At 43.2% G+C, this 12,895-nt stretch overlaps 6 protein-coding genes and 1 non-coding gene across 7 annotated transcripts; 5 read left to right on the forward strand and 2 right to left on the reverse strand.

The window, feature by feature from the left end:
- Positions 1-288: 288 nt before the first annotated feature.
- On the forward strand, positions 289-1,781 carry V2V93DRAFT_370390 (NAD binding domain of 6-phosphogluconate dehydrogenase-domain-containing protein). Its single transcript, XM_066910260.1, has one exon. It carries the CDS (start codon positions 358-360, stop codon positions 1,612-1,614), a length of 1,257 nt encoding a protein of 418 aa, XP_066765168.1. The 5' UTR covers positions 289-357; the 3' UTR covers positions 1,615-1,781.
- Positions 1,627-4,350, reverse strand: V2V93DRAFT_370391 (uncharacterized protein). The gene is made up of 2 exons (XM_066910261.1): positions 3,898-4,350; positions 1,627-3,844 (listed from the first exon to the last, which is right to left on the reverse strand). Exons 1-2 carry the CDS (start codon positions 4,231-4,233, stop codon positions 1,835-1,837), a joined length of 2,346 nt encoding a protein of 781 aa, XP_066765169.1. The 5' UTR covers positions 4,234-4,350; the 3' UTR covers positions 1,627-1,834.
- Positions 4,351-5,207: 857 nt separating this feature from the next.
- V2V93DRAFT_t39 lies at positions 5,208-5,279 on the forward strand. Its single transcript has one exon. It is a non-coding gene; the product is annotated as a tRNA-Glu (tRNA).
- V2V93DRAFT_254740 (uncharacterized protein) lies at positions 5,247-6,510 on the forward strand. Its single transcript, XM_066907130.1, has 2 exons — positions 5,247-5,448; positions 5,509-6,510. The coding sequence occupies exon 2, from the start codon at positions 5,538-5,540 to the stop codon at positions 6,477-6,479; it is 942 nt and encodes a 313-aa protein (XP_066765170.1). The 5' UTR covers positions 5,247-5,448; positions 5,509-5,537; the 3' UTR covers positions 6,480-6,510.
- Positions 6,511-6,540: 30 nt separating this feature from the next.
- Positions 6,541-8,055, reverse strand: V2V93DRAFT_359172 (uncharacterized protein; the record flags this gene model as incomplete). The annotated part of the gene is made up of 4 exons (XM_066908082.1): positions 6,541-7,323; positions 7,372-7,572; positions 7,645-7,785; positions 7,864-8,055. 4 exons carry the CDS (start codon positions 8,053-8,055, stop codon positions 6,541-6,543), a joined length of 1,317 nt encoding a protein of 438 aa, XP_066765171.1.
- A 777-nt stretch (positions 8,056-8,832) lies between these two features.
- V2V93DRAFT_317312 (uncharacterized protein) lies at positions 8,833-9,422 on the forward strand (the record flags this gene model as incomplete). The annotated part of the gene is made up of 2 exons (XM_066907243.1): positions 8,833-9,006; positions 9,063-9,422. Coding segments are annotated over 2 exons (534 nt in total), but the record flags the coding sequence as incomplete, so codon positions are not given.
- Positions 9,423-10,431: 1,009 nt separating this feature from the next.
- On the forward strand, positions 10,432-12,833 carry V2V93DRAFT_254745 (permease for cytosine/purines, uracil, thiamine, allantoin-domain-containing protein). The gene is made up of 3 exons (XM_066907131.1): positions 10,432-11,078; positions 11,131-11,427; positions 11,490-12,833. The coding sequence occupies exons 1-3, from the start codon at positions 10,856-10,858 to the stop codon at positions 12,671-12,673; spliced, it is 1,704 nt and encodes a 567-aa protein (XP_066765173.1). The 5' UTR covers positions 10,432-10,855; the 3' UTR covers positions 12,674-12,833.
- Positions 12,834-12,895: the final 62 nt, after the last annotated feature.

Genomic DNA, 12,895 nt, shown 5'->3' on the forward strand with positions numbered 1-12,895 from the left:
ACTAGACGGTTCAGTTCTGTAGATCCAGAAAGAAAACAAACGTGTATAGACGACTCTGGACTAAGATCGTAATATTACCCGATAAACACAGTCCAACAGCTTCTATTGCCTCCAGAATTAGCCGAACTCTATCGTTTTATATTAAATCAGCACTTACAAATATTGCGGAGCTGGTGTTCCAACGCCGGCGCTTTGCCCGGCTGCGTGCTATCGCGTGCGGCTCTATCGCTCGGTCTGTCGACCGAAGAAGCCGCTAGCCGTCCGAGATCTGTTTCATACTAAACTGCTATTATTCTCAGTTTTCTTTTGCTGTGCTGTGCCAATTACTTTCACACATCCAATTCTTCTCAGTCAATCATGGTCACGACTCTCCCTACTATCGGTTTCTGCGGCCTCGGTGCTATGGGCGGCGGTATGGCTCGCAACCTAGCAAAAGAACAGTTCCCCATCCAGGGTTTCGATGTCTACGAGCCCTTGATGGATAAGCTTGTGGCCGCCGGCGGCACAGCTTCTAAATCGCCTGCAGAGGCTGCTAGAGGTAAAGAGTTTCTTATTTTGATGGTGGTCAACGACAAGCAAGCCGACTCTGTTCTGTTTGACGGCGGTGCTGTCGAGGCCATGGACAAGGGAAAGACCATCATCCTTTGCTCGACCGTGCCTCCCGCATACCTTAGCACTTTAAGAGAGCACATTGACGCAGTTGGTCGCTCAGACTTGAAGCTTTTGGACTGTCCGGTCTCTGGTGGTTCGATCCGTGCTGCCGCAGGAACTCTTTCCATCTTCTCATCCGGCCCTGAGGAAGATCTAGACAACGCCGACGTGGTCTTGAAGGCTATGTCTGATCCTCTCTACCGTATCAAAGGCGGGATCTCAATGGGTCAGGTTGCAAAGATGTGTCATCAACACCAGGCCGCTACAAACATCATCATGGCCTCCGAGGCTATGGGTCTTGCCGCCGCCGCCGGTCTCAACACTCAGGAGGTTTACGACAAGGTTTGCAAGTCCATCGGCCGAAGCTGGATGTTTGAGAACCGTGGACCTCACATGCTTGCCAACGACTACTTGACCGTGCACTCTGCTACGACCATCATTCTCAAGGATGCCACTATCGTTACCAACCACGCCAAGGCTGCCTTCTTCCCTCTTCCCCTCGCCAACATGGCCGAGCAGCTTTACATTCAGGGCTGCCACGCTGGCTACGCCAAAGAAGATGACGCTGGACTTTGCCGCATGTTTATGCCCTCACCTACCCTTGTTGGTGAACTGACTGCTTCGACTGCTGCCGGAAAGTACGGCATCACAGTCGACGACATCATCAACTTGATGGCTGGTGTCGAGCTTGCATCTACTCGTGAATGCATGGCTTTTGCCAAGTTCGTCGGTCTAGATCTCGAGCTTCTCACCGACATTATCAATAAGGGCGCTGGCGCATCAAACACTTACGAAAAAGCTGCTGGTGAGATGGTCAAGGCTGGTATCATGGGTTTCAAGCCTGTTGCCGATGCCTCTGAAGTCAGAGATAAGCTCGAGGCTTCCATCAAGAAGACCGAGGTGTTCCACCAGTATTTGCCCATGTCGAGTGCTGCTTTACAAGAATTAAACTATTATTTGTAGTTCGTTTATGTTTTCTATTTCATTTCTTGTGGGGTTCTACTACGGTTGGCATATAAATAAACGGAAATAATTTCAATAGACCTACCTAAAAGAGGCAATATCTTTCCCTAGCTTAATTTGACCCTGAAATTATTCAATACATTATCATAAAACTTGTCATAAAAAAATTCAAAAAACCAAAAAAAAAATAAGTCAGATATTATTTTTATATTACATTGACTTATACATCAAATTCCCCACCCCAATTTGGTGGAATACTGCTCAAAAAATCAAAATTTTCCAAATCCAGATGAGGTAGCGCATTACTCAGCGCACTCTCAGCCAGGGCCGCCTCAACACTGTATTCCTCCATTCCAGACTGTTGATGCTGCATCAGCGCGTTAATTATCATCCCACTCTCAGCGCTGCTATTTGTCGTCGTTGCAGCTGGGGATGACATCTCGGATGCAGCGACAGAAGCCATAGTAGCCGCAGCCGTGGCGGCGGCACTAGCCGCAGCATATTGTGCCTGGGCTCGCTCCAGCATTTCCGAAAGACCGCGTGATATCCTGTTTACTAAATGTTGACGAGTGCAAGGAGCTTTTCTGAATACCTGCACCACCTTTGCAGTAATCTCTAAAACAGCTTGGATATCGACTCTCACATGCAGCGAGTACCTCGTAGCCACCTTCAATAAAAATACAGCAGCAAACGCAAACATTGTGTGAAAATAATGAGGCATCCCTACCAATGACGCTTGCAATTCGTCAGATTCCAATAGTAAATGTAAAGTGTCAAATGCAGTTGAAATCGCCGCTGCTGCGATATCTTCCAAATCTCTAGATAATGTGACATGCTGATTCGCAATCGGCTGTGACGGATCATCATTTCGACTGGTCGTTCCACTCGTAGATCCAACTGTTAATCCTCGAAACGCATGCGAGCATATATAAAATTTCGCAAACCGCCAATGAATTTTTATTGCCTCGCTGGGAAAATCTCCTAACTGCTTGTTCCGAGCAAGTTTGCCAGACCATGCGGCGCCCCATCTGTCCACTTGCATATTGAAATCTCGCAATTGAGGAATCAGAATTCGTGGAATCTGCTTTGTCGTATCAAGGCCAAATAACTCACGAGCCCGTGAAAATATCAACAACAAGTCGATATGCGACACTAGTCGCAAATCAGGCTCGCTAGAATACGAACTGCTCATATGTGCCTCCCAGTTCACAAAATCGCGGCCCACTCCGCTAGGGGCGCCTTGCAAGATTGAAATTTGCTCGTTAGAAAGGTATATTAAAAGCCAAAGTTGTGATTTTTTGAATCCGTCAAGATTAGTTGTCGGTTGAGAAAGATGCGCCATGTGATATTGCATCGAGACTGCCTTGCGCACAACTAATGCTGTCAACATCCAAGCTATATCAGCAAGCCAGTAGCAACCCATGCAAAGAGCTTTGATATCTTCAAATCCTAACCGAGGCCTAAACAACAAACTCGAAACAAGATTTCTTAATTCGTTAGACAACTTATCGAAAACATCTGAACCTAGGGGATCGTGTTGACTCGCCACCACGCATACTGTTAAAGCCAAAAGTGTAGACGTATTTCTTATCGCATTGAAGTCCGCGTATTCTTGCAAATATCCATAAAAAAAGTGATCCAGTCTACTTAAATACACTTTCGTCAATTGACCCGCTTCAGCAAGAGTAATAACTCCGCGGCTTATAAAATCAGGCTCAATGACAAGACCGCTCGCTTGTAAATTCAGGTCGTCTTGAAGTTTTGCCGCCGCTACAGAATCATAGTCATCGCCATCAGGATGAGTGCCTCCGTTTGCGCGTCGCAGTTTATGGTTGGCGCGAGTGACTTCGTAGAGCGATCTAATTGGTGCTGATGCAAGGTTATCGGGACCCAAGTGAACGACATTGGCATTATCAAGCCCTTCATCTTCCCCGGCTTCTCTGCCTACAGTTCCTCTACCATTTTCTTTTAACATTTCTGAACTCTCTCTGACTTTTGCTTCTTCGTCTGCCGTGGCGGATTCGTCTATTGCAAAGATAGGCGGAAGAGACAACGCAGCTCGCGCCTCATTCAACGCAGACTCCATCCTCAAAAAATTTCGGCGCATGCGAGTATTCCAGTGAGCTTGTTCGTTCATGAGACCTTGTAGTGTTTTGTTTGGAGAGCAGATTATTCCTCGTTCGGCGCAGCGCTTGCATGGAGGTAAATCATTTTCCATTATACATTTAATCTAGCACGAAAGTTAGCCTCTCTATAAGAATGGTCAAACTCAATTCATCTTACCTTTTGCTTCCGGCATGCGGGGCAAGCAGTGCTTTTTCTTGTGGTCACCGGCACCATATCGCCATCATCAATTCCTGCACTTGCAGACGCAGTATGAATAATTTTGGATATCGGCACACCACGCCCATTTCCTGAAAATTCGTTGCTACCATGTCTCATTCCATTCGATGTTACAGACGGTGGCGAATTATCCTTTCCTGAAGATTGAGCGTCGTCTGGTGATCGCTGTGAGTTCGCATTCAAGGAGTTTGAGCTTGAGCCTGAGAGTCGCCTTCGGTGCTCTGGCTTCTGCGAAATCTCAGGTTGCTGAGACCCGCTCCACGAGCGTTTAACCATGTTTTAAGTATATGGTTGGAGATGAGAGAGAGCAATAATTATGGTGGAGGGCGGAGGAGGGCCGAGGCTACTGCTGCTACTGCTGCGAGAGGGTCGACTACCTGGTGGGACTTTTTCTACAGCCTGGCCACGATTGGGGGCACTGAAAGCAGACTTAGTACTTAAAAAATAAAGTCACGTGTAACTTTTGATGATGTCTTCTACTATCTCAAATTCGATGTAAAATAAATAATAGTTTTTTTAAAATTATTTTATTTGACTGTAGCCAAATTATCGCTTACAAAGACCTTCAACGAATATAGTTAGATGTCTCGATGGCCCGTAAATTAGTACTTAGTAGTATTTGCCTACTTTAAAGTTTAGTTTAATCCTGTAGAGCTGGGAACTACCACTTCTGCCAATTCAGGAGATAAATGCTTTCATAATTCTATATATTGATTCAAATACTACTTGGTTAACTATATATTAGTTACATAATTTTGATATTCCTTATAGTTTAATTCATTTTCGTGTAGGTACAAACTAAATTCTCAGTTGAATTACAATCGCTTATTAGCAGAAACTTATACTAGCGGACAAAACCAGCAATCAGCTGCTGTAGATAAAATCGAGAGATTTTAATGCTGCTTTTTCCGTTTGCCAGCGTCCGTCTTATGATCTGTTTCAATTTGCATCCTTTCAGTTTGCAATGCATCCAAGTCAGAAAAACAATTATTGCAAGGCAGTCTCATTCAGATCATCTCCTTCACTTTCCACCGTTTCAAGTTTTCAAGCGCAATGCAGCCTCTTTCAAGCGCAATGCAGCCTCCAGATAATATCTATAAGCCTGTCATCGCATGCAAAAGAACCATCTAGCAACCCCATTGCTAGTTTAAACGCTTTTCACGACTATTGTAATTATTTGTACTAAATCAGGATTAGGGCAATAATTGCGTAGCCGTTATGAAGAACCAGATTAAGTTTTATTACAAGAATCCGAAATAGTGTAATGGTTAGCACGGTCCGCTCTCACCGGGCAAATCGGGGTTCAATTCCCCGTTTCGGAGAACATGAGTTCTTCTCGGATCTAAAATTTTTTTCATTATTTTTTTTTTATTAGTTTTTGTTTAGTTTATTACATGCAAATGGTATTTTACTATGTATATCTTTTTACTTGAACAGTGGTAAGCTCGCAGATGGCGACTGCCACAGAATTAAACTGCAGGACACTTGACGGTACCTCACGTGACTTAAACGGCATGATTTAAAGTATACATTTTCTGATTCTCATCTTAGGGATATATTATGAACGAGACGATTAGGTGATGAGTATTGATCTAGACATTCCTGTCTTGAAAAATGAGTACGAAATTTTGCACTTGATAGTTCATCGTAACAATAATCAGCATCGACAAGCAAAATGGTGGAAGTATGTTGGAGTTGTGCATCGCAATGTGCGCAAGCTGATAAATATCCGGCAGCCTCGTCCCGCTGGCAATATAGAGTCAAGACGGAGACATAACCATAGAAAAAAGAAATCTTGGAATAAAGAGGCGCAAGGGATTCAGTCTGAAAGGAAAGACTCGGTGAAATCTAAGAAGAGCGCCACTACAGCAAAGATTGCCGAGAGATCAAGATGGGAAAAACATCTTCTTATAATCGCCGAAAATATTTCAGAGATCAGTGCAGATACAAATAGTAGAAACGGCTCATCTCCAATTAAGAAGCATAAGTCGTCAGATTCTCCACCCGCGGATTTCAATCATGTCAGATGTGCTGAATATCTTGTTTATAAAGTGATTCCAAAAGCACATAATGCGTTTCGAAGGATGATTGCTCGACGACAGTATATTCCTCTAGCTATGGTCCTGATTGCCACTTTTGCCCGAATTTGGAAAGTGCTACGCCAAGATACGAGAATATTCAGGCCAATTAAGGAGCGAGGCAAAATTAAGAACAAATCTGAGAGTGTAGACATTGGACAGATCATCAAGCGAGATGAAATGAGTTCTACGACAGAAGGCTTTGATTTAAGTGACGAATTTTTAAGCGAGGCTGAAGATAGGGGGCTTGACAGCTCTAGCGAAGAAGAGCTTGAAAATGAGGATTCAGGTTTAAAAATTTATGACGATGATGATGGCGACGATCGCTTACATTCGACGCAAAATCAAGAGCTACTTTCCGGTGCTCCATTGAGCAGTTCTGTTAATGGCCTGGCTAGTATAACGAAGGAAAGTAGTGTCATTGAAGAGTTGAAATTTTTTTGATTATTTTCTACCTGGATTGTACTCAGTAATAATAAATGAGTTCATTCCTTCAGGACACAAGCTATTCATATTCTTCGAGCTCATCGATTCCAACAATCCTCTCCTGCTCTTCGTGTTCTTCTTCTTCCTCTTCATCCTCCTCTTCCTCATCGGGCTGCAGTTGTCCCCATAAAGTCCTGACGATGTTTTCCTGCTCATTTTCCGCACTGCCTTGTTGTTCAATTACACCAAACACATCTCCGTATAAAGGCCTATTTGTGGCTTCGTCGACAGGGGGGTTTCCATATCCGCCTGGATGAAAACCCCATTGTGCACCTGCAGGAATAGGAGCATTGAGTCCTGGTATTTTCAGTCCAGGATAGCTAGGAGGAGGCCCTACGCGTTGCATATTCAGAAGCCAAGGTGGAGGCGCACCTGGAGGAATACTCAGCGCTTGCTTCAACTCATCTGAAAGTACACCAGGCCTGCGATCCAGGGGATTAGCTTCACGCTCCTTTCCTTCGTAGTATACTTCTCCAAATGTAGTTAATTTTGGCTTTGTTTGAAACTTGAAAAACGCATCGTGAAGCTTTTGATAATCAATGTCAAGTCGTCCCATTTTAGGCTGTACTCGTTCCCGCATTCTCTGTTTCATTGTCGATTCGTCTTCTTTCGTGTTGTCACGCATGTCCATGATACCTGTATGCTTGATAAAATCCGGCAACTCAAACGGCGGCTTTTCAATACCTCGCTTTGACGCAAGGTAATCACGCTTATAGCTCCAGTGAGCTGGAACTGGAACAACATTTTTCGCTGCCTTCAGTCGTACTAGAAGGATGGGATCGGCGGCATCGGCGTCAAACCACTATATTACATGATTATTATTAGCTTTATCCGGGTACAGAGAATAGACAAAACATTTAGCGCTTGCCTCCACAATATCGGGCCTAGGTGCCAATGCTTTAAGTTGAGCAATAGGAATTTTTCTCAGCTTTCGTAGCTTGTGCTTGCTCATTGCGTGTTCAAGAGCAGCTGCCTCTTGCTCTTCATCTTGTTCCTCTTCATCACTGTAATATATATCTCCTTTAGATTCAACAATCTGTACGTTATCATCCTATACCATAGTTATTTATTTAGCTATCCAATCTTTTTCATCGTCTTATAAGATACAAGATCTAAAAAATACCTCAGTTGTCTTGAATTTATCAAATATATCGCGGTAAGATGCAAAAGTCGGATCATTTAAATCAATATCGACCACAGGAGCATCTAGAACTTCTCTATCTTTCAAACCAACTTCATCTTTTACTTCGTCGTACTGCGCTACCTGCATCGAACAGTTAGCAACCCCGTCATCAACTAGCGATTTATTCCTCTGAAATTCTTGACACTAAGAACAACTTACACTTTCGGCTTCAGATACAACTGCAGAACTTGATACTTCAGTTGTTACGGATGACTCTCGCGAGCTCTGTGACTTTTTCTCTTTTGCTCTTAATCTCTTTTGCTGATTCTTGGAAAGCTTTCGTTTCTTGTTTTCATGAATACCATTTGTAGCTGTATGAGATACGATTGCCGCGGTATCAACATCAGCCATCACAATCTAAGATATATGTACAGATATCAATATGGCTTCTCGTTATTCAATCAGTTGACGATAAATCAAGTCTTGGTTGGTGGATATTTATGATGATTACTTTGTTACAGTCAAGTTCACGGAGATGGAAATCACAATTTAAAGTTTGAGGATTTTTAGCAAACCTAAATATATGGAATCGCAAACGTAAGTCCCTGCTCCAGCTCGAATAGTTATTAGTTGAGTCTGCAAGCAGCTAGCCACGATATAATTCGACGAGTACTCAAAATAATCTTGCGGATATCAGGATTGTGTGGCAAGATGAGTCGGTGTCGGTCGTTTGACCGCTGCCGTGCTAGTCCTAAACTGCGATATCGACGTTTAGCGACACTCGACAAGCCGAGTAGCGGAATTGAATCGAAATTGCTAGAGAATCATGGGAAATTAAAATCAAAATTAGCTCGGTCATTACATGAGAATTATGAAGCAGAAAATGAACAATCAAGATATGGCTACTTAACAGACCAGCTTAAGAGCTATGTCAAGACCGGACATGCGAGCATCGATCAGAAGAGAGCCTACTCAAGTACGCACAGATTTCGTCAGCGTCCAGCGGTTCAAACATTGCCAACGACTAATATATCTGAATTATTGTCCATTGTTCAATCTACAGCTACAACCAATTCCGAGCCTGTGTTAAGACGGCCGCGGATATGGAACGGATATGTTGATCAGCATGATCCTGAAGATATGTTTATGAACAAAGAAAACCAAAAGTTAACAGATAGTATCCTGTGGCTTTCAAGACGGAAGTATGAAACTACTACCGATCGGTATCTTGGTCCGAGAGATCCACGTTATGTTCGGATACTCATTAGGTGCTGGCCACCTCCGAAAGGCTTGAGTCAGTATCTGAAAATCAAAAAATTCATGTCTGGATTTGGTGATCTTTTAGAATTTTACCATCCTCAAGTAAGTCCTTTTGGTATTTTAGGGAAGCATGCTTTATTCTAACCCATGTCATAAAGCTGCACGATTATCGAACGCATTCTAACGGCTACATCGCAATTACATATTTTGATCCCGCCGATACAGTGTATACAGGGCTAGCAGAGGAGTTTAGATGTTTTCACGATATTCCAAACTACTTTCTGAAAGAGAATTTTGAAGACCGTCGCCGTCTTCTCGAATCTCTTGGAATGGATAGTGATGTGCCGCACATTTTTCTCGTCTTGCGACACACGGTTTCAGTCGAGGAACGAGGTATCCGAACTATGCTTAAAAGTGCGCGGGTCAAGAATAATGAACGCAGTATTAATGATCGCGTCAAGTTATTAGATCAGCTTGCAGATAGATTGGTTTATGGATTTGAAGGATTCCACAACAACAGCGATCATCATGTTGATTTTACAAGAGAAGTTCCTTCGAATCTCCTTAATGATTTCAATAGCGGCAATGAAGGGCAATCGTCTGATGTTTCTTCCTCACCCGTGGACGAGTTCTCAAGACCTGAGCAGTAATCTGATACCGGTACAACCGTTGCGGAGAACGATGTTACTCCTGAAGAGACTAATAAAGGGGATTGAATAACGCTGCGCGGACTACACCTCGAGCGAGAACGCAATTTATTTCAGTCATAGCTATAACATAACAATCTATCCAGTCGAATGCTTTAGCCAAGTCGATTCTCGATGCCAGTTTTGGTAAACTGCCTAGCCGTCAGAGACTTAAATGACTGTGACGTTTGTGTAAAACTTTAGTTACAGTTCAGCACTTTTAGTGCAGTTATGTCCTCTCTTTCTTTGTTATTTCTGAGAAAATATAGTCCTGCTGATTTGCAGGAGTCATAAAAGTTGAGCTTAAATTGGCTGCGCACGTAATTGGATTTTGATACCGAAAGGTCTGAGACATCAAAACGATAAGGCTTACGACGCTGATCTCCGGTCCTGTCTCTGATTTGGGAGAGCCCCATGGCGGATACGATATCAGAGTTCAAAAAGTGGCGGATTAGTGAGCTTAGCGGTGCAGACCATAGCGGCGCAAGAGCCCATCCTCAACGCCATGGCGCCCGCCGAGCCCCGCGCCGGCGTCGGCTTGCAGGATGATCAAGCATTTATGTTGGTCGGACATAAGTTACCAAGCATTTCATAGTGGATTATATTCTACAGCGTTTTGTTGTCATGCAACATGTAATTCTTTGCAATTAAATAATATTGGGTAACTGAATATGTATGCACTAATCTCGTTAGATTGGCAAGCTTCACCTACGCGCTTCTGAGTGATTAACGTCAAGATAGAGCAGTCCTTATCGACAGTGGCTGCGCCGCACCGGTTTCGGCACACCGCCCTATCTTTTGCAGTAAGCCGCTATCCAACTCATGAGCAGTCTAATCAGCGTGCGCTACGGGACTATCAAGTATACAGTATTTTATAATCGTAATAAATATGAATGATCGACGCTATCCTTGATCGATATCTGATATGAAGATAAAGATGATTCGGAACTGTGGGGTACAAGTCTGTGATTGCGATATGCGTATCGTATTTGGGCTTCTCCGGCCAACCGACAGGCATTGATTTGACACTTATGATTATTTGCAGGCTAGTCACAGGCGCGAGAGTAATTACCTGTCAAAATGTCTAAACTTAACCTCGTCTGACCGCATTTGACCGCATTTGTATTCGTTTTCTTTTGGTTGAATCACTAGTCATCTGTCTCATCCAACGTCAACTGCAGCAATATAAAACGCGCCGAATCCAAGTCAGCAATAACTCCTCACATTGTACCTTTGTCTACACTCTATTATCACTACGGGTGCGCATGCTCATAATGACCGATGTTAAAGAGAAACATCATGTCAATGCTGGTGAAGTCGAAATAGATAGCGGAGCAGGAAGCATCGAATTTGTATACCAGAAGCCACTTGGATTTTGGGGTAAAATAAACAATTTTCTTCTGCTAGATTCTGCAACCGAAGGCGTATATAGTAATCATGATTTGGATCCCGTCCCCGCTGATGAGCAGCATTGGAATATGAAAGACTGTAAGTCAACTTTTGAGAACTGAGTTGAACGCTATTTAACATGCTCCGATAGATGCTCTTTTTTGGATTTCAGACAATCTGTCCGTTTCTGGATTCAGAAATGCGGCATCAGTCATGCAAGTTGGTCTATCTTGGAAACTTTCCTTACTATGTATTGCCCTCGCGAATATTGTGCAAGGAGCAGTGGTTACGATTAACGGTATAGTTGGAGCCAAATACCATATTCCTTTCTCTATTCAGAGCCGCGCTTCATATGGATATTACCTCTCATATCTCATGATCTTAATGCGGTGTATTGTCGGCATTTTTTGGTATGGAGTTCAATGCTATACAGGTGCAGAATGTGTTCGTAAGTATTACTTTTGAGCTACTAATTGGCTTTTGAAGCGGCTTGCTGACTTTGACTTTCAGAATCGATGCTCTATGCCCTTTGGCCATCTTTCCGCAATGTTAAGAACCGCTTGCCCGAATCTGCTAATATCACGACGCAGCTTATGACTGCTTATGTGATTTACTTTCTCACTTGCCTTCCATTTCACTATGTTGGCGTTCACCGAGTTAAATGGCTTTTCATGCTTAAGTCAATCACGACTCCAATCTGTGCATTTGCAATTATGGGTTGGATGGTGCACCAGGTCGGCGTTGGTCAGACGTCAATTTTCACGACCGGAAATACAATTTCGGGATCGAAGTTAGCATGGACTTTCGTTTCTAGCCTGAATTCAAATATTGGTAGTGGTACAACGCTAATGGTTAATGCTCCTGATTATTCTCGCTATGCCAACAAACGATCAAGCACATATATTACCGCTCTCGCGGTACCATTTACTGCTACCGTTATAACGGTGATTGGTGTCATTGTTGCTGCTGGATCTAAGATTTTGTATGGTCAAATTCTTTGGGATCCGTTAGAGGTCATCGATCGTTGGACTTCATCTGGAGGTCGCGCGGCAGCTTTTTTCTGTGCTCTCAGTTTCTACTTTTCGCAAGTTGGTCTCAATATTGCTGCAAACTCTTTGGCGGCAGCAAATGACTTGAATTGTATTTTCCCTCGTTATATCAATATCCGACGTGGTCAATTTATTGCAGCAATTTTGGGATCGTGGGCATTGACGCCATGGAATATCTTGACGTCTGCTAGCGGCTTCTTGAATTTTATGGGCGGGTACTCAATTTGGCTTGGTCCTCTTCTAGGAATTTTACTTTCCGACTACTATCTTGTTCATTCGCGGAAGTACGATATTCCAGAGCTGTATAATTTTCATGGTCGATATAGATATTACAAAGGTGTTAACTGGCGAGCTTTTCTTGCATTTTTCATTGGTTGGGTCCCACTTTTACCCGGTTTCATCCCTGTCATTCAAGGTGGTTCTGTGACTTCAAATGGCATTGCTCATTTGTATGAAGTAGGATACTTTTATGGAACTCTAAGTGCCATGTTATCCTACTACGTTCTATGTAAATTTTTCCCGCAGTCAGAAACATACATCGAGCAAGGAGTCTGGGCCACCGAGTCAGTTTTCCCTGATGGCATTATGAGCGAAGAGTTTGAAATAGAAGCTGGAGCGGCCATGGGTAACTTCGGGAAAGGCTAGCCGGAGACTTTTCGAAATCAATTTCGTAGTGTTTGATTTTTGACAACTTTACGGCGGTATCTGATTTTTCTATAATATTTAAGGTGTTAAGCGGAGATCGATTTGCTTGTTTCGCGTGTTCATTTTTTTTTTTGTTTTTTCAATACTGATAGATTAGAAACACTAGCTTCTCAATCTTATTATCGATTGCATGTCGCCAACAGCTTTATTACTATATTGTGC

The sequence above is a fragment of the Kockiozyma suomiensis genome (assembly GCF_038497685.1).
Source record: "Kockiozyma suomiensis strain NRRL Y-17356 unplaced genomic scaffold V2V93scaffold_8, whole genome shotgun sequence".
In the NCBI taxonomy this organism is placed as follows: domain Eukaryota; kingdom Fungi; phylum Ascomycota; class Lipomycetes; order Lipomycetales; family Lipomycetaceae; genus Kockiozyma; species Kockiozyma suomiensis.

Bases quoted from the DNA above. Each gene is read 5' to 3' on its own strand.
- V2V93DRAFT_370390 (XM_066910260.1), top strand. From the start codon at position 358: ATGGTCACGACTCTCCCTACTATCGGTTTCTGCGGCCTCGGTGCTATG.
- V2V93DRAFT_370391 (XM_066910261.1), bottom strand. From the start codon at position 4,233: ATGGTTAAACGCTCGTGGAGCGGGTCTCAGCAACCTGAGATTTCGCAG. The intron at 3,845-3,897 runs GTAAGATGAATT...CTTTCGTGCTAG, and splicing joins CCGCATGCCGGAAGCAAAAG to ATTAAATGTATAATGGAAAA.
- V2V93DRAFT_254740 (XM_066907130.1), top strand. From the start codon at position 5,538: ATGAGTATTGATCTAGACATTCCTGTCTTGAAAAATGAGTACGAAATT.
- V2V93DRAFT_254745 (XM_066907131.1), top strand. From the start codon at position 10,856: ATGCTCATAATGACCGATGTTAAAGAGAAACATCATGTCAATGCTGGT. The intron at 11,079-11,130 runs GTAAGTCAACTT...ATGCTCCGATAG, and splicing joins GCATTGGAATATGAAAGACT to ATGCTCTTTTTTGGATTTCA. The intron at 11,428-11,489 runs GTAAGTATTACT...TTTGACTTTCAG, and splicing joins TACAGGTGCAGAATGTGTTC to AATCGATGCTCTATGCCCTT.